This window comes from Mycteria americana, chromosome 3 (genome assembly GCF_035582795.1).
Source record: "Mycteria americana isolate JAX WOST 10 ecotype Jacksonville Zoo and Gardens chromosome 3, USCA_MyAme_1.0, whole genome shotgun sequence".
Lineage (NCBI taxonomy): Eukaryota > Metazoa > Chordata > Aves > Ciconiiformes > Ciconiidae > Mycteria > Mycteria americana.
This window is the reverse complement of record NC_134367.1, coordinates 62674420-62692553: the sequence shown is the minus strand read 5'-3', so window position 1 is coordinate 62692553 and position 18134 is coordinate 62674420. Positions and strand designations below refer to the sequence as shown.

Here is an 18134-nt window from a genome sequence, read left to right as displayed (position 1 = left end):
ATAAATGAAATACTGTGACAGAGGTCAGAGTTTGTGAGATTTGATAGGGATCACTAGCTGTACCCTTGGCCAGGACGCAGTGGGAGCTTCTCAGCTTTCAGGCGTGTTAACTATCGAAGTGGGCTGCTTGGAGCAGCTGGTGTCCTGCACTGTTGACCTGACTACACCTCTCAAAGGTGTGAAACTGTTTTGATTTTCAGGCTGCTCTGTTGTTTGGGTTTTTTATACTGCACTTGAAAAAAGATACTTGGATTAGTAATATTAGGACAAATTACAAGCTTTAGAAATGCTGCTAATACCTGTAGCATTAAATTATTCTGTTGGCATGAAGCAAATCCTACAAGAGTTTTTGGAGGTAAGTATATATGAATGGCTGGACTGGGCCAGGCTAAAGAACTAACACTCCCAGACTCCTGTCTCTGAGGCTACTCGTAGTTGCCTAGGGGTGTGTGTAAGAATAAGTACTGTACTAGAAAATAGTACTTTCCCAAATATTCTTCCAGCTTTCAGCAATTTTCAAAGACTTACTGGTCTATCAGTCTTCCGTATTTATCTGCCTCTGTGGATTTTTGGCTAATTGCTTTTTTAAAAATTCCTCTGGCAGGCATTTTCACCATTCCGTGTGTCTTAAGAAAAAAAAACACCTTTCCTTTCTTTTGAACCTGCCTCTGCTAGCTTCATTTGATAGCACCACTGCAGATACTAGAAGAGACACCTAACAGTCATTCTCTCTTCAGTCATTCCCCAGCCAAAAGCTATTCCACAATTCTTTATCATTCTTATCACCTTTCTCTGTGCCTTTCCTACTTAAATGTTGAGACTTTTAAGTCCTGTTCTGGGAAGTGAATAGGAAGCAATCACAGATAGGCAGGAAGGTTTTAAACATGCGCACTGGCTGTAGGTGGAGTGCAATCCTAGCTTCACATGATTGCTAGTGAGAGGGAGACAGAAGACTCCTCAGTGATAACAATAATTGAAGACAAATCATTTCCTTGCAATTACCATTTTGGTATACATTTAGAGAATGCTTTTGTAATTTATCTAGACAAAGGCTTAGTTCTATGGTGTTATTTAAATACATGTTTTTCCTTTCCAAAGGAATTATGTAAGATACCATGATGTGTTTAATGCTGGTAACATGAAAACAGAGATATTTCTTGACACTATTCAGTAACAGAACTGGAAACAGCAAGGCCTGAGGCTTTTCATGACATGTTACTGAGTCTTGAGCGTCAGATCCTCCTACGTGTTAGCAATTACAGCTCAATAAGCAGTTGTGTCAAAGGCATCCAGTGTCTTCCTGTTATAATTCTTACCTGTTTTAATTCTTTACCTTACAGTAAAGCGCTGTTAAAGAGTGATCTCACTTTTCAACATTTTAAATCTATCCATTCTCGGTCATTTTGTGAAATCAACAAAATCAATTTTATGTTGTGGTAAGGCTTGCTAAACTTCAATTCTGTATCTTTACATTTGGTCCAGGCCAATCTTTTATTGAGTGGTGGGGGAATGAGTGTTTGGAATTGAAGAGGTGTGTGTGTGTTACAATTCCTTTAACCTCTGATCAGTATCCCAGATCACTGCTGTTCTATTGGCAGCATCTTTCTTAAATGTAAAAAGTCAATTCTTTGCAGCACCTGTCTCGGCTTCCCTGCAAAGGATTGTGTAGACTGTAGTTAATAAAAGAAGAGGAAAGAATATATTACAGAGAGTATTTAAAGGTTTTCTTGAAAGATACCAATATCACAGAAGTTTGTGTACTCAGGTAAACAATAGTTTCACTGGTGGGGCTGAAGAATGGACTCTTTTTCACTTCAAAGCTGCTGGTCTACTTAGAAAGCAGAAATGTGTTATCTAAGCATTATGTAGGAAAAGAGGAACTGCTCCATAGAACAGGATACTGAATCAGTTGGCAGTATGTCCTGCGTGTTGCAAAGATCTGTACCAGCTGCTTCTGAGGAAATTGTCGGACACTTAAATACCAAATGATGAAATAACATACCTCTGGAGAGGTACAGAGCAGAGTCATGGCAGAAGGCCAGTAGGTCAGGCTCATCAATTATCTACCATGGTTTTTCTAGATGAGACAGCTTTAAGCAGAGGTGGATCATTAGAATCAAACTTTCGGATCTCTCTCCTTAGACACCGCGTTATACCTGGCTTTAACTTTTGGATCTCTACTATCTGCAGTGTGTTTGACCTTTAACATGACAGCCTACAGGAACATTGACACTGAAGAAACCATTACCTGTGTAACCAGGAGAACAGACCTTTTTACCTCTTGTTAATAATAGCCGTATGAGTTAAGACCACTTTTCTTAAGAATCTTTATGTATTACATCTTGGTCTCTCAATCTCTGTGTCATGTAAGTATTCATAAATACACTTCTGACACTGCGTAATAACTGTCTCTTGTTATTTTTTAGTGAACCTTAAATACTTTACATAATGACATAGATCTAAGCTTAGAAGCATTAAAAATGAAACAAAGCATCACATTCTCTTCCATCATCACTGCTTTCATGGGATCAGGATGGATCTTTCAATGAGAGCAGCATTATTTTGTTTGCTTAGTGCCAGCACTTAAAGTACAAGAGCGGAGTACACTAGCGGTGCGAGTAGGCCAGTATTAAGACCTTTTGAGACTCTCTGCCTTTACAGTCACGTCTGAATGTACTAGGTATAAAGAAAGTGTGCACTGCTTTGGACTATGGTGCACCAGGCCTGCCAGGCAATGTAAAAGTCCAGGTATGAGGGGAGGTCAGGGAGCTGGTGCTCCCCGGTGTCCCGAGTAGCTACGACTGTAAGGTCCACTCAACAGCTGGGTGTTAGGGAGCTATTGTGATTTCCTATCTGAGAGCTGCCTTTGGAGTGCTTCTTCCCTTTTGCTCCCCGAAACACATCACGTTTGTTGCTAGTCAAATGAAATTTCTGGTGTGAAGTTTAAGACCCAAAGGACTGCACCCTTTTCTCTTACTGGGAAGAACAATTTTCTACAAAGAGTCAAATCAGAAGAAAAGTGTCTTCAGCCTTTATTTTATTTGCAAAATATTGGGAAAGCACTTCTGGCATGATCGCAGGTGGGGCATCTTGAAACACACAGAGAACCTGTTCAATGGGCATCTGGAGTGAATTGCCAGCTGGAAGTGGGGAGCCTTGCAATTGAACTGCAGATTCCTCTGCCAGCTGGCTGAGATAAACTTGTTTTAATATCTTTGCTCTTCCAGGTTTTGCTGTGGTTCCCTTACAGGATTGCTCCCTTTGAAGTCAAAGTCCTTGTGTCTACCTTGTATTTAACTTTTGCTGATCATGTTAATGCTGTGACTTCTGAATAAATGCCTGGCTTTTTCCACCCAGCACCTTCTGCTGATTTCAAATGGAAATACAAAGTGCTTTGCACTTTCAAACATAGGGAATTCTTTTGGGAACCTAAATAGAGACTACTAGATCTAATTAGAGGTACTTGCATTTAAGCATCCTAACCTTTACTTTTACTATACAAATGTACAGGTCGCTCTTTCCAAGTAACAAAAAATTGGCTCTTCACCTATAGAATGCAATGTATTCTATGTTATTTGCATAGGTGTAAACCAGTGTGATGAATTATGTCTTTTTAAAAATAGGATAGTATTCGAATGTGATAAAGGACTGTTACATATAGTAAAGGTACTTGCTGTTTGACTCCTGTTTTCTTCTCATAGACTGATGAATTACAGTGTTTCTTAAACTGGTGGTCATGGCCTCATTAGTGTTTTTATAGAATGATTCAAAGGAGTTCTTAAAAGTCTGTGAGAACCAAAATTGTGCAAAACCACACATAATCTCACACAAGGCATTATCCACTCTGTTCTTGCAGGGTGGGTAATGACAGACAGCTGTAGTGAAAGGTAGTTGCAGACAGGGACAGTAAATATCGGGGACAGTAATGACAGTGACTTCTCATTCTTCATCAGTTTGGATTTCAACTTGAGAGTCAGAAATAGAGAAGCCAAAAAGCAATGGTATTTTCAAACAGTTTGAGTTGCGTTTTTGTGGGCCATCTGCCACAGCCAATCTGAGATGCACTAAACATTGTACATCTACAGCTAATGGGGGGAAAAAAGAAGATTTTTTTTTATGTATGACAAATGGCACGCAAAAAAAGAAAACTCCATACTTATGGAGTTTTTATTTGAAAAATCATCCATTTGTCCTTAAACTAGAATAATAACTGGTTTACAGAATACTGACTGAGTCTTTCCATGTTTTCAAAATTTGGCATGGTCAGTCAGCAGAGAGAAGTCCTTTTGTTTCCCATCACTGTTATATTTTGTTTCCAAATTCTATGGAAAGCATACTTTACAAAACCTACAACCTTTCCCAAAGTGTACATGCTAATAAAAAAAGTCAGTTCCCCTTCATCACCCTTCTCAATTTCCTAGATGTCAGTGCTCGATATGAACTTGCTATTTATGCATCTTCAATTTAAAAAGACTGCCTTCCTTGTATACGCCAGCTCAGCTCTCTCGGGAGCTTGTTATATAGCTTTCTTCTCAGTAGGCTAGGGAAGGGCTAGCGAGCAAGGTGCTTTCCCTCCCCCCAAATCCTGTGTCACGTAAGGGAACTGATACAGTGCGGTGCAGGAGGTCTCTGGTGTCCGATGAGTTGCATGAAGTACTGCTTACTTGGCCTCATGTGAGAAAGAAAAACTGTTACAAGACCTTTTTGAACAGCAGCAGCTGTTTCGTTTGTATGGCGCAGTACTAATTTCTTCTCTCCGTTTTGTTTTCCTCTGTGGCATTTATCTACAGATGGTTATTTTTAAACCTGCAGAGCTGAGTACTGGGTTTAAGCTGGCTTCCCGAGACGTGAGACTCCCTTAAATGTCCTTCAGTTCTTGCATTTGTTCTTTTTTTGTCCAGATCTCCTGGGTTTCTGCTGCTGGCCATGGTAATTCAGGAGGATGTTTCTGGGGTCTTGTGCCATGGCCAGTTCCTCATTAACTGAAAAATGAACCAAACAACACAAAATTCCGTAAGAGTGTGCCAGTGTCCTATGGTGAAGTTTTATAAGGAAAAGGAGCTGGCATATATTAGTAAGAACTAATCTTATTAAATTGAAGGTGCCTAAGTAGCACGTATCAGTTTACCCATGCTCCTAGAAGAAAGTCTTCCAAGTGTGAGACTGGGACTGTGCCTATGCCCAGTGAAGCACTGACACAAACTCTGTGGAGATCAACAGAAATACCCTATTCTCATTTGCCTCCACCAGCTTTCAATCAGAATAAAACCCTTAAGTAACAGCAAGGAAAATAGTTAGCTTGTACTGGCAATTCGCGTTCTGCTTTACTGTGGCAGTGCCATGAGAGCCTCAAATTGGCCTGATCCTCCCGATGCTGCCTGTGGTACAAACAGAACAGAAAAATGATCTCTGCCCCCATAACCTGGCATCTTCAGAACAGGACGGTGTTGTCAGAGGCTTGGAGAATATTTGGAGAGGGATGGAGAAACAGAGAAAAGAAAAAAAAAAAAAAAAGAAAATTAAAAAAAGCCCAGTTAGCATAAAACACTGTCATGCAATATTAGTTTCCCTTGTCATTGCTAGTTGTTCAGGAGAAATGTGTGCTGGTTTGTTTGTTGGTTTTAGTTTTATTTTTAAGGAATCTTGAAGGGATGACACTAAGGTGGGTTTTGATATATTTACAGGGAGCCTCTCTCTTGCCGCACAGAGGAAAATGAAATGCTTATTTGACAATGAAACAAGGCAACCTTGCTTTTAGTAATGCAAATTTGATTTTTGTATTTTTTTTTAAAGATATCTAAGGAAATAGGCACCTAAAGCCTGCTGAGTTTCTGAGGTTTTGTCAGAGAGGGAGGGTTGGCTTTTAAAGGAGTCTGTTTGCAGGCTCATCTGTGGTTAGTTGTTTCAGTCACCTGCTGGTCTTAAGCTGAAGCTGGCTCTGCTTGCCTGTACAGGGAGAGCTGCTCGGGATGATTTGTGTGAGTTGGCTGGAGGCCTAAGCGGTAGGTTGGAGTCTGGCAGTCTCAGGTCAAGCAAAAGGAGGGCTTGGAGGTAGAGCTGGGACTGCGGTGCCCAAAGTATTAAATAGACAGGAATTCATCTCGCGTCCTCTTGAGAGTCCCAGCCAGAACACCTATGATCTGCAAACTGAGAATGTCCTTCCCTGAGGCACTGAACAGCCAGATTATTCCCTTCAAGCATCCTTCTCAGTTATGAAAGAGAAGCACAGAAGCAATATTCCTTTGGCAAATTAGTCTGCCAACTACTTCAGTCTGTTATGGACCGCCCAACCAGGATGAAGAGGCAGATGAAGCATTCTATAAACAGCTGGCAGGAGTCTCACAATCGCTAGCCCTTGTTCTCATGGGGGACTTCAACTTACTGGACGTCTGCTGGAAATACAACATAGCAGAGAGGAAACAGCCTAGGGGGTTCCTGGAATGTGTGGAAGACAACTTCCTGACACAGCTGGTGAGTGAGCCTGCCAGGGGAGGTGCCTCGCTTGACCTGCTGTTCACAAACAGAAGGACTGGTGGGAGATGTGGTGGCTGGAGGCTGTCTTGGGCTTAGCAACCATGATATGACAGAGTTCTTGATTCAGGGCGAAGTAAGGAGGGGGGTGAGCAAAACCACTACCATGGGCTTCCGGAGGGCAGACTTTGACCTGTTCAGGGCACTGGTTGAGAGAGTCCCTTGGGAGACAGTCCTGAAGGGCAAAGGGGTCCAGGAAGGCTGGGCATTCTTCAAGAAGGAAGTCTTAAAGGCGCAGGAGCGGGCTGTCCCCATGTGCCGTAAGAGGAACCGGTGGGGAAGACGACCAGCTTGGCTGAACAGGGAGCTTTGCTGGGACTCAGGAAAAAAAGGAGAGTTTACCACTTTGGGAAGAAGGGGCAGGCAACTCAAGAAGAGTACAGGGATCTCATCAAGTCATGCAGAGAGAAGATTAGAAAGGCAAAAGCCCAGCTAGAACTCAATCTGGCCACTGTTGTAAGAGATAATAAAAACTGTTTTTACAAATACATTAACAACAAAAAGAGAGCCAAGGAGAATCTCCCTCCTTTATTGGATGTGGGGGGGAACATTGCCACCAAGGATGAGGAAAAGGCTGAGGTACTTAATGCCTTCTTTGCCCCAGTCTTTAATAGTCAGACCAGTTATCCCCAGGGTAGTCAGCCCCCTGAGCTGGAAGACAGGGATGGAGAGCAGAATAAACCCCCCATAACCCAGGAGGAAGCAGTTAACGACCTGCTATGCCACCTGGACACTCACAAGCCTATGGGGCCAGATGGGATCCACCTGAGAGTACTGAGGGAGCTGGTGGAGGAGCTTGCCAAGCCACTCTCCATCATTTATCAGCAGTCCTGGTTAACAGGGGAGGTCCCAGATGACTGGAGGCTTGCCAATGTGAGGCCCATCTACAAGAAGGGCTGGAAGGAGGACTCGGGGAGCTACAGGCCTGTCAGCCTGACCTCGGTACCGGGGAAAATTATGGAGCAGTTCATCTTGAGTGTGCTCAACAGGCATGTGCAGGCCAACCAGGGGATCAGGCCCAGCCAGCATGGGTTCATGAAAGGCAGGTCCTGCTTGACCAACCTGATCTCCTTCTATGACAAGGTGACCCACCTAGTGGATGAGGGAAAGGCTGTGGATGTTGTCTACCTGGACTTTAGTAAAGCCTTTGACGCTGTCTGCCACAGCATTCTCCTAGAGAAGCTGGTGGCTCATGGCTTAGACAGGTGTACTCTTTGCTGGGTAAAAAACTGGCTGGATGGCCAGGCCCAGAGAGTTGTGGTGAATGGAATTAAATCCAGCTGGTGGCCGGTCACAAGTGGTGTTCCACAGGGCTCAGTATTGGGGCCAGTCCTGTTTAATATCTTTATCAATGATCTGGATGAGGGGATCGAGTGCACCCTCAGTAAGTTTGCAGATGACACGAAATTGGGTGGGAGTGTTGATCTGCTTGAGGGTAGGCAGGCTCTGCAGAGGGACCTGGACAGGCTGGATCGATGGGCCGAGGTCAATTGTATGAGGTTTAACAAGGCCAAGTGCTGGGGCCTGCACTTGCGCCACAGCAACCCCATGCAACGCTACAGGCTTGGGGAAGAGTGGCTGGAAAGCTGACCAGTGGAAAAGGACCTGGGGGTGTTGGTCGATACCTGGCTGAATATGAGCCAGCAGTGTGCCCAGGTGGCCAAGAAAGCCAACAGCATCCTGGCTTGTATCAGAAATAGTGTGGCCAGCAGGACTAGGGAAGTGATGGTGCCCCTGTACTCGGCACTGGTGAGGCCGCACCTCGAATGCTGTGTTCAGTTTTGGGCCCCTCACTACAAGAGGGATATTGAGGGGCTGGAGCGTGTCCAGAGAAGGGCAACGGAGCTGGTGAAGGGTCTGGAGCACAAGTCTGATGAGGAGTGGCTGAGGGAGCTGGGGTTGTTTAGCCTGGAGAAAAGGAGGCTGAGGGGAGACCTTATCGCTCTCTACAACTGCCTGAAAGGAGGCTGTAGAGAGGTGGGGGTCGGTCTCTTCTCCCAAGTAACAAGCGATAGGACGAGAGGAAATGGCCTCAAGTTGTGCCAGGGGAGGTTTAGACTGGATATTAGGAAAAACTTCTTTACTGAAAGGGTGGTCAAGCATTGGAACAGGCTGTCCAGAGAGGTGGATGAGTCACCATCCCTGGAGGAGTTCAAAAAACTTGTAGACGTGGCACTTTGGGACATGGTTTAGTAGGCATGGAGGTGTTGGGTTGACGGTTGGACTTGATCTTAGAGGGCTTTTCCAACCTTTATGATTCTATGATTCACCTCTTCCTCTTAAAGCCTTGATTACTAATCTCGGAAAATTTAGGAAATCATTACTTATTTAAACTCACTACAAATCCAAAGCTAAAAATTCTGTGCTTTAACAGAAGCAGGATTTAACATCTGGTTCTGCAGGTTATTTACAGACCTGCAGAAAGTGCAGCTAAGGAGCATATGGGCACTGAGAAAGAGGGCAGGCCAGTTTGTTGCAGCAGTTGATCATGCAGCATGAATGTGAAACGTCTGTGGGTTTTTTCAGGTGGGCTCTTTTGGCTTAATGAAAGTATTGTCTGAGCCTCAGCAAAATACCTGAACTGATGCGATCTGTAACCCACCTGCTTTTCCTGTTTTGCTTGATCCTAGCTGGAATACAAAAGCAAGAGCAGCACCAGGTAAGAATGAGTTCAGTAGTATCTCAGTATTGTTTCATAATAACTAATGTCTAACTATCACAGCTGGACACAGAGATGATTATTTGCTGAAAGGGAGAATCCCCGCTTTTATCCAAAGTCTAATGCAATAATTTCATTAGCTTCCATTTCAACCTTTTCCAAGAAAGAGCTCTCAATAGCCTTCCTATTCCCTCATAGATATTGAATTGTATGATGTTTTGGCACCACACCATCTTTTGGTTGTTGTTTATTAGTGTGTGAAAAACTGTCAGCACCTTGCTCTAAGGATAATTTATAACCGAAGGCAGAGCTGGGTTAGGCATGTGAAACAGGCTTCCCTAGCTGATTAATTCAGCATCTGAAAGCACATCTTGAACAGGAAATGTTTGAGTTTCAGCAGCCTGAAGGTAACTTGTGGTGTATGCAAACAAACACCCTTCCTCTCTGTTAAAGCCTCAGGTCTAAACGCCTGGACATGTTATACAAAATAGGAAGTGAATTCATTTTACATTTCTGGGTATATGTGGCCTTTCTTACTTTTAGAACTGTTAAATTGCCCAATTTTCAGGATTTCAGAAGACTGCAGGATAGAGCAAACTTAATGAATGTACAAATTCCAGTGCTTAATCTGGCATCTAGCTAAGGGTTCTTCCCCAGCCTTGCCCTGGTGGCTAAATCTAGCCTTCTCCTGTTGGGCTGATGCACCCTGGGCCAGCTCGGGGTTAATGTCTCAGCTTATCTGCAGAGGCCTGTGGTCAGGATTATCCTGCCTGCCCTAGCCAAGTCTCTGCTTTTGAGATCATGGGTGAGCTGCTAGAGCTGAAACCTGTAGTACATGCATTGTGGACTGTTGTCCCAGGCAGGGTTCTCACCAAGCTGTACCAAGAAGCATCTGAAGTTTACAGAGGAAATCTAGGATATCATCTTAACCCACCCCTGACACTCCCTGTGGAGAAAAGGTTCAAAAGACAGATAATTTGAGGAACGAGCTTAGCCCAGTGTCTGTAAGAACATGTTTTAGAAGGGCTGAAGGAAAGAAAGGATGAGGATGCTGAACTGAACGTGCTCTGGGGCTGGCCTGGGCAGCTGGAAGCCTAAAATGAGAGCAGCGCACGTGTGAATCTGCTGCTGCGGCTGGGACCCAAACCTGGAAGGCATGAAGATCATCCCATTAAAATGGCTGGTCTGATGTACAGGAGTTTCCCTTCTAAAAGAAAGTCCCTGCCCGCCACGGTTGTAGCCCTGTGTCTTTTCTGCGCAGGACCAGTCAGGCTCTGTGAGCAGCCTGGGTTCGCAGGACCCGGGTGCGTTGCACTGGCTGCATTTACTTGGGTGGGGGTGTTTCTTGTTTTGGTTTTACTCTGAAGATTATAGGTTTTTGAAGTGAGTACAAGCTGATTTTAGAATAGAAAAGGCAACATGGCAAAAGTGCATTTAGGTACAAAGTAAAAGCAAAAATGTGCCTTTGAAAGAACACCGACGTGTACTCAATAACCAACCAGTTACAGGGTGTAACTGCTGTTAGCTGTCTCACTGAAGACTTGCACGGTGAAAGCACACAGGAAAATGGTCTGTACTTTAGCCACCCTGTTCTTTTTCTCCATTTTGGTTGCCTCTCCTATAGTGTAGTATAGTAAAATCTTCTGTAGTGTGGTATGTAAAACTGTGGAGTTTTAAGTGAGGGTTCAGTCCAAGTTCTAAACAAATTCTTGTAATGTTTTCAAATAGAGAATGGTCTAAAATGCAGTACAACTTCAGAAAACTGTTTATAATCATAGTTCTCTTCAGTTTAGTTAATGGTACAAGCTTAACAGTAGCCTGTTGTATGAGAAGTTTTGTCTGCCTACCCACTAATTGCCCCCGAGCCCTGACTCACCTTCTAACAGTTTGATCCTGAAGTAGGCAATTAGCAGCAGCAGGAGTAAAGTCACAGGCATAAAGATCCCAGCAAAGAGAATGCAGCCGGGCAGCTCCTTCACAAACACCGAAAGCAGGTAACTCATGCTCATTTTCCTCTGCTGCGACTGTGCTGAGCAAGATCCTTCCGCCCTCCAAGTGTGGACCTTGTTTATCCTGCTTTCTTCCTTTTTTCTCTGCATCCACATTCTGCCCTTTGCTCACCTATTATCTCTTTTTGGACTTTGGTTTGTTTGTGTAGGCCTGTGATTCCTAGTAGGACTGGAGTTCACTTGCAAAATTACTCAGCCACAAAGTTTAAAAGTGCATATTGAAGTAATGTAGGGCTTTGAAACTTTTGGATACGTTGGGCTGGGCAGGGCTCAGTATGTAAGGCTGCTTGCTACCTTTCGAGCAATATGGGTTCTGTCATCTGCTCATGTTGTACAGGCCATTCTAAATAATAAGCACCCTCTTTCTAGATATATTATTAATTTTACAATAGATCTCAAATGCTCACGCAGGATTATACATACCACACAGCCATACATGTGGTCTCTGTTCTGAAGAGTTTTCAGACCAGACCATTGAGGCAAGCAGCAAGTGACCGAGTGGATGCTGTACCAACAGCATTTTTTCCAAAGAGCAGCTGCAGAACAGTGAAACTCAGGAAGGTTTCTTTTTTAGCAAAATTGAAAATACATGATTTTTGGGGGGCAGACTGCCAAAGAATTCAAGAACCTTTTAAATGACCAGGTAACTGGGTTTGAGGTGTTCAGTGTGTTCAGTTTTTCCCACCTGGTCACCAGCCTATGGCAGAACTGTGTTTAGCATGCACTGATTGGTTTAAAAAGATGTTTAGTCATTTTATAGCCCTTCCCTACACCTTCAGGTTTCCAAAAACATCTGGTCAGTAGACTTGACATCTTGAAAGTGCTATTGCACGCAGGTTGCATTGACTTCACTTGGGGGCAATGCAGAATCTCGCTGTTTGACCTGCCTGTGTGCTTCAATTCCAGCAGAGATGTGCTTCAGGTTGTTGGAGATCAGGTTAGTCTACCTGAACATTCCATCTTTGGTTTATCAAATCTGATGCCTAATGAAGGCATCAGGTAACATTAAGCATTGTGGATTTGTGGCTTCAGCAGCTTGTTATTACATGGACAAAAAATCTGGCTCATTTCATGTGCATTTGAGAGATGGCATGGATTTTATTTGTTTAATACCTACCAAATCTGAAGCTGGACCATGAGCTCAAAGAAAAAACTACCATTTTGACAGCTGTTCTTTCTGGGCATCCAGAAAGGATGTACTACAAGATTTGTTTGACTAGTTGGGTCGGTGGGTAGGCTGGAGCTAATGGGAAATGCAGTGTAGATTTTCAGGGGAAAGAGGTATTTCTATGTTCACCTTGTTTCCTTCACCTTCTGTGTTCAAAAGGCAAACAGCCTCATCTAATAATTATTTTAAGTTTGTGATTTTATTTGAACTGTAACATATTTGGCATGAGATCCTCCCTTTGTGACAAGAAGTGATGGAGAATAGCATGTTTGCAGGCAAATTCCTGGTTTTGTTAATCACCTGCTGTTGTGATTGATAAAAGAACAAATGGAGTGTGCCTTATTTCTTGCTTGTATTTGTTTGGCTTTGGCTTCTAACCATTATATCTCATTCTGCCTTTTCCCACTAGATGTTTGACCTCGTTCATAAAGTGCTTTATGATCTACTGATGAAAAGCATGGATTAGAAGCCAGGTGGTGAGGATATTAATATTATTACAGGCCCATCTGTTGCCAAATAATTCCTTCCTTGCATAGATACCTTTCAGCTGTGATCAATAAATTCCTTAAACTTTTTTTTTCCACATAAAAAGTTAATTCAGATTTTTTTAGTCTATCATGAATGTTAGTGTTCCAGTCTACAAAACAGTTGCAGTATTTTGATGAACCCTCTTCTGGATCCTTTTAAAAATTCTTTCCTAACTGGTGTTCTTAAAAAAAAAAAAAAAAAAAAAAAAATCTTGAGCAATTGGAGAGCTCAGTCTGTGACAGTAAAGTCCCTGATCGAATTCCAAGTGCTGTGACATTACGAAATGAGCCAGGGTGGTATTTCTCTCTGATACATGTGCATGGCTCACAGTGATGTTAATGGGAACTAAATACCTGCATACAAGGGCAAAAGAGTCACCTGGATTTTTTAATTGGTTTTCCTTGTGCACTTAAGATATTAGTTCTTTCTGTCAAATGTGAGTCAGGGGAGATGATGAAGTATGTAGCTGCCGTGCTTGTCACACCTGACTGTCGTGAGGCCAGACTGCTGATGGACGCAGAGCAGACAGCTTGGAAGGGGTTAGTTTCTGCCCAGGAAGAATAAGAAAATTCTCAACCCTCCACATTTGTACAACCTCCTTGTGAAATGGCAGGCGTCAGCTCTGATCACAGCAGGTATGCGAGGAACAAAACTTGGCTAATGGCTGCAGACGGCAGACGTGTAAAGCAGGTCTCCGTATTGAAGCGGGACACATGCAGATGGAAAGGAGGTTAAACATATTTTTACCATGAGTGCAGCTCATTTTCTGCCTGGGTTGGCTGGGATCGTGGCTGGTGTGCGTAAAGCCGAGGGGAGCCCTGGTGCCGCACAGGCAGCGGCGTTTGGCAGAGCGGGGCTTCTGCACGCTGATAAGCCCCAGTCTGCAGCGGCAATGCCGTGAGTGTCTCTGCTGTGCGATCACATCCACCGCAGTCAAAGGACAGCTAGGAAAGCTGGGCCAGGCATGAATTAGTAACGCAGGAACATAGGGATTCTTGGATGATCCATGAAGCTCGGGTGTATTTGGGAAAATAGATGGATTCACAAGCTTTGTGAAAATGTCACTGACTTCTCACCAGCTGGAAAGAAGCAACTGATTGCTCGTCACGCCCCCCCCCCCCCCGTGCTGCCAGCCCTGCAGTACAGGGCGGACCTGCCGAAAGCTCCCTTTCTGGCTCACAGGAAATTTGGCCATTTCAAAATTTTCATTTTGGCTTGACTCAGAAACTTAATTTCCTGTGAAATGGAATTTAAGGAACATTAATTTTAGAGCCACTAAAACTCTTATTTCAGCTGTGTCTTTTTGATTATTTACATAAAATATGAACACAAATGAATTCATTCAAATTTTAAATGATTTCTGTTTTCAAAAACTGCCAAGTAACATTAGAAAAGTTGAACATCATGCCTACCTTGTTGGAAGGAATTACTTTAACTTCTCATCTTTGTGTGTGTTAAGCAACGCATTCTTGCTGAATATTTTGATTTAATTACAGCTTCCAAAGGGAAACTTTCTCTTAAAATTCCTAGATGGCTTTACTAGGGAATATAAAAAGGCAATGAAATACCTATTGGAGCTGAGGGGAAGGAGTAAGATCTGTCTGTGAAGACTCAATCACAGTAAACAAAAAACCCCCCTAGTTACTGCAAGTGTTTGAGAAACTTTTGGGCAGTAACCAAGATGTACACATTCCATATAAAGGCAAATTGCCAACGTGCACGGCAGCTGAACTGACAGAGCTGAGGTTGCTCTTTCTCAGGGAAAACACTGAAAAGGTTGCTGTGAGACTGAAACTTTTAAAAAAAAATCAGTATTTCTGTAATTATGGTGGAAAGAGGAGGCGGTGGTTCGGTCCAGGCTCAGTAAGGACAGTCTTCCAGCAGAGACCAGCAGGTCGGGCACAGACTCCTGTTTCTCCCTGAGCCAGGATCAAAATTGGCCCCATGGGGATGGATATTCCCACAGGTGTCCCCTGGCCCAGGAGGGGTGTTGGTAAGCTGGGTCCACTGCTCAGGAGACAGATTTTGAATGGAAAAAGGGCTTTGGTTTCCTGGGCTATCAAGCTAAAAGGCTTCTGAAAAGTGCATTAATTTTATTAAATTTAAATCCTAAATGACAATTTAGATCTCATCTTTCTCCTGGATGTTGAACACCAAAATCCCTTATTCTTCTGTTCAACCTAAATTCCATAAAGGCTATTAGAACAGGTAGTTTGATATCTTCATTATTACAGGCAATTTCCTTTCCTTCCATGTCCTTTGTAGAATCCAATAAATTGATTGTTTAAGGCTTGTTTTCCTGAAAAGCATTTAGCCGTGCTTTGAAAACATGAGGAGATGGAGAATCATCTGTCCCTTTCCATGGCTTCTTCATGACGTGAAATGCTCGCCTCGTGTCTGGTTTAGGGCTTGCCACGCTTCTGCTTCTAGCCGCTCGTTCTGCTGGCCCCTTTCTCAGTGGGTCAGGGAGACTTTGGGGACCTGGTATTTTTTCCCTGTGAAAGTACTTATGCTTTGCAATGTCACTTCTCAATCTCTTTCCTGTTAAACTACAGACACTGGTCTTTTAATTCCTTATAGTAGGAATTTTTTTGCCCATCCTTGAAACATCCTTGCAGGTTTTCTGTGTGTTCTCTAATTTTTAAAGATATCTTTTGAAATGTGGGCATACCAAAGGCTGCAATTTCATAACAGCCTCACCTGTGATACTCCTAAAGGTAAAATTGTGCCTTTATTCCCACTTGCTTCCTTGCTGTTCACTCATCAGAAGGGCTTGTTAGCCATGATTGCTAGAGCATTCGGAGGCACTTGCTGCATTGCACACCTGCTCTGGGTCTCAGCCCTCTTCAGGATTGTGGTTTCCCAGGACAATCTTTAGGGATGACCTGTTAATCTTGTTTCTAGATGTAAAACTTTGCTTTGGAAATGTTGCAATGCTTTTTCTTGTAATAAACCCAGCCTCTCACAAACGATCCTGCTCACACAGCCTAACTGCTGTGTTCTCCTTATTACGTAGCGTCAAGCCCTTGATCATCTGCAGTTTTTAGGAGTGGTGATTTTACATCAATTTCTACTTTGGTTTTTTCCTCTCCTACTTTGCCTATTTTCTACTTCGTTGCTTTCCTAGTACAAGCATTTGTGTCTTCACATGGTAAATTGGTTCAAGTTATTGATCCAGCTGAAAAGCTGCATAAGCTCTTTCTGGGCTTTGAGGGAAAGGTATTAACTAGATTATTTTTAAACTGGATCCATTTTCTGATCGAGTTTATTGTGTGGGCATCCACAAGGGGATGCTGGCACAGCCTGTAAGTCGTAAGAGGTGGTGATGAGGGGCTGTTTAGGAAGGAGCCCCTTCCCCAAAGTGAGGCAGCAGATGGAAATGGCTCTGCTGCCAAATGCCTAACTATTGCCTCACCAGAAGCACGGCATGCAGCGACTCCCCCGTGGATATGACTTTTGAGATCCCTGCAGCAATTCCTAATTTGTTACTTGTGTGCTTTATTGATATAGAAAAGTGATTACTTTTTAATGAGCACATTGTGTGTTACTAATTCAAGTGCCTTAGGACATCTAAGTGTATTGAAGCTGTGGTTGCCTTTATCAAACAAACTTGTAATCTCATTAACAAAGTAACAGCTATTTTGCATAAACCATGCTAAGTAGCTTATTTATATTCCAATTCTCTATCTGTTTGAACAATCTTTGCCTTCTTTCTCCCTTGCATTTATTTTTCTTACCTATAACTAGGCCAGATCATTTGAGCGTTGGCATGAAAAGAATGGGTTTCTAGTCTCCTCTATTATGCTTAAGATTTATGAAAGATTAACATAAGTGAAATAAAAACCTGCTTGGCCAACTTCTAGCCCTCTTCCAGGCTTCTTGATTTTCAAAGTGTTTCTGTTCAGTACAGGTGATTTATATTTCAGCTTTGTTATTAATCACCTGTGCAGGTGAATATTAATCTACACGTGCAGAAGCATCTGGCAGTGGTACCAGCAGATGAGCCTTCTTTTTGAGTACAAACCAAAATATTTATTGAGCCATAATACTTCCTATACATTATTATTTAAACCATCTTGATAGGGGCCGCTGTGAACATCTCTCTTGCTTCCAGTATAATTTTAAAAGAATGAAAAAAAAATTCCAATTGTTCCTAATCCTTTGACTGCAGCATTTTCTGTGATGAAAGGAGCAGATAGTGTCACTTTCTGTATTCATGGCTTCAGATGTGTTGATTGCAATCCTATTTCTTTTTTTTTCTTTTTCCCAAGAAAAAGAAAGTTTATGGAATCACAATGTTTGTTCTCCCCAATAACTCTTAGCGAACTTCAAAAAAAAGTTGAGGCACAGAAAAGTCAAAGCAAGTCACTTACCAGTTGTTGTGGTTTAACCCCAGCCAGCAGCTCAGCCCTACCCAGCCGCTCGCTCACTCCCCCCCGGTGGGATGGGGGAGAGAATCGGAAGAGTAAAAGTGAGAAAACTCGTGGGTTGAGATAAAGACAGTTTAATAGGGAAAGCAAAACCCACGCACGCAAGCAGAGCAAACAGCTGGGGTCAGCTGTCCCGGCTGTGTCCCCTCCCAGCTCCTTGTGCCCCCCCAGCCTCCTCGCTGGTGGGGTGGGGTGAGAAGCAGAAAAGGCCTTGGCTCTGTGTAAGCACTGCTCAGCAGGAACAAAAACATCCCTGTGTTATCAACACTGTTTCCAGCACAAATCGAAAACACAGCCCCATACTAGCTGCTATGAAGAAAATGAACTCTATCCCAGCCAAAGCCGGCACACCAGTACTGTGAAAATTAGTGGTTCAGTAGAAGAAAAACTGCAGCTAGTGCCCAAACGGAGGGGAAGGAGAGCAGAGCTCAGCTTCTGCATGTTCAGTTTGGGAGCAGGACACCATCCACAGCCTCCGAACGTGTCAGCCACACCATGCCAGCACGCGTAGCCGCTCACCCCATAGCGGTATCAGAAGGGGCGTGTGTCCAACAGTGGAGTTATTACAGTGACAAGGGGTCCAGTAGCAGAGGGTGCAAGCGCACAGAAAACTGGGCTTTGCTACTTCTGCTGCCAGTGGGGAAAAATTATTTCTAGCTGCTTCCTTTCCCATTTAAGCAATAGGGAATTTTATTCAAAGTCCTGCTTATCCTTGACTGGCAATATGACCCTACAGAGAGTCAGTAAATGTTTCTTTAAGAGTTCTTATTTTTATTTCTGTTAAATACAAATTTATTAAGTATAGTGGA

At 43.2% G+C, this 18134-nt stretch overlaps 1 protein-coding gene across 1 annotated transcript; it reads right to left on the bottom strand.

The window, feature by feature from the left end:
- Positions 1–4869: 4869 nt before the first annotated feature.
- SMLR1 (small leucine rich protein 1) lies at positions 4870–11199 on the bottom strand. The gene is made up of 2 exons (XM_075497164.1): positions 11067–11199; positions 4870–4982 (listed from the first exon to the last, which is right to left on the bottom strand). The coding sequence occupies exons 1-2, from the start codon at positions 11197–11199 to the stop codon at positions 4870–4872; spliced, it is 246 nt and encodes an 81-aa protein (XP_075353279.1).
- Between the last annotated feature and the right edge of the window lie 6935 nt (positions 11200–18134).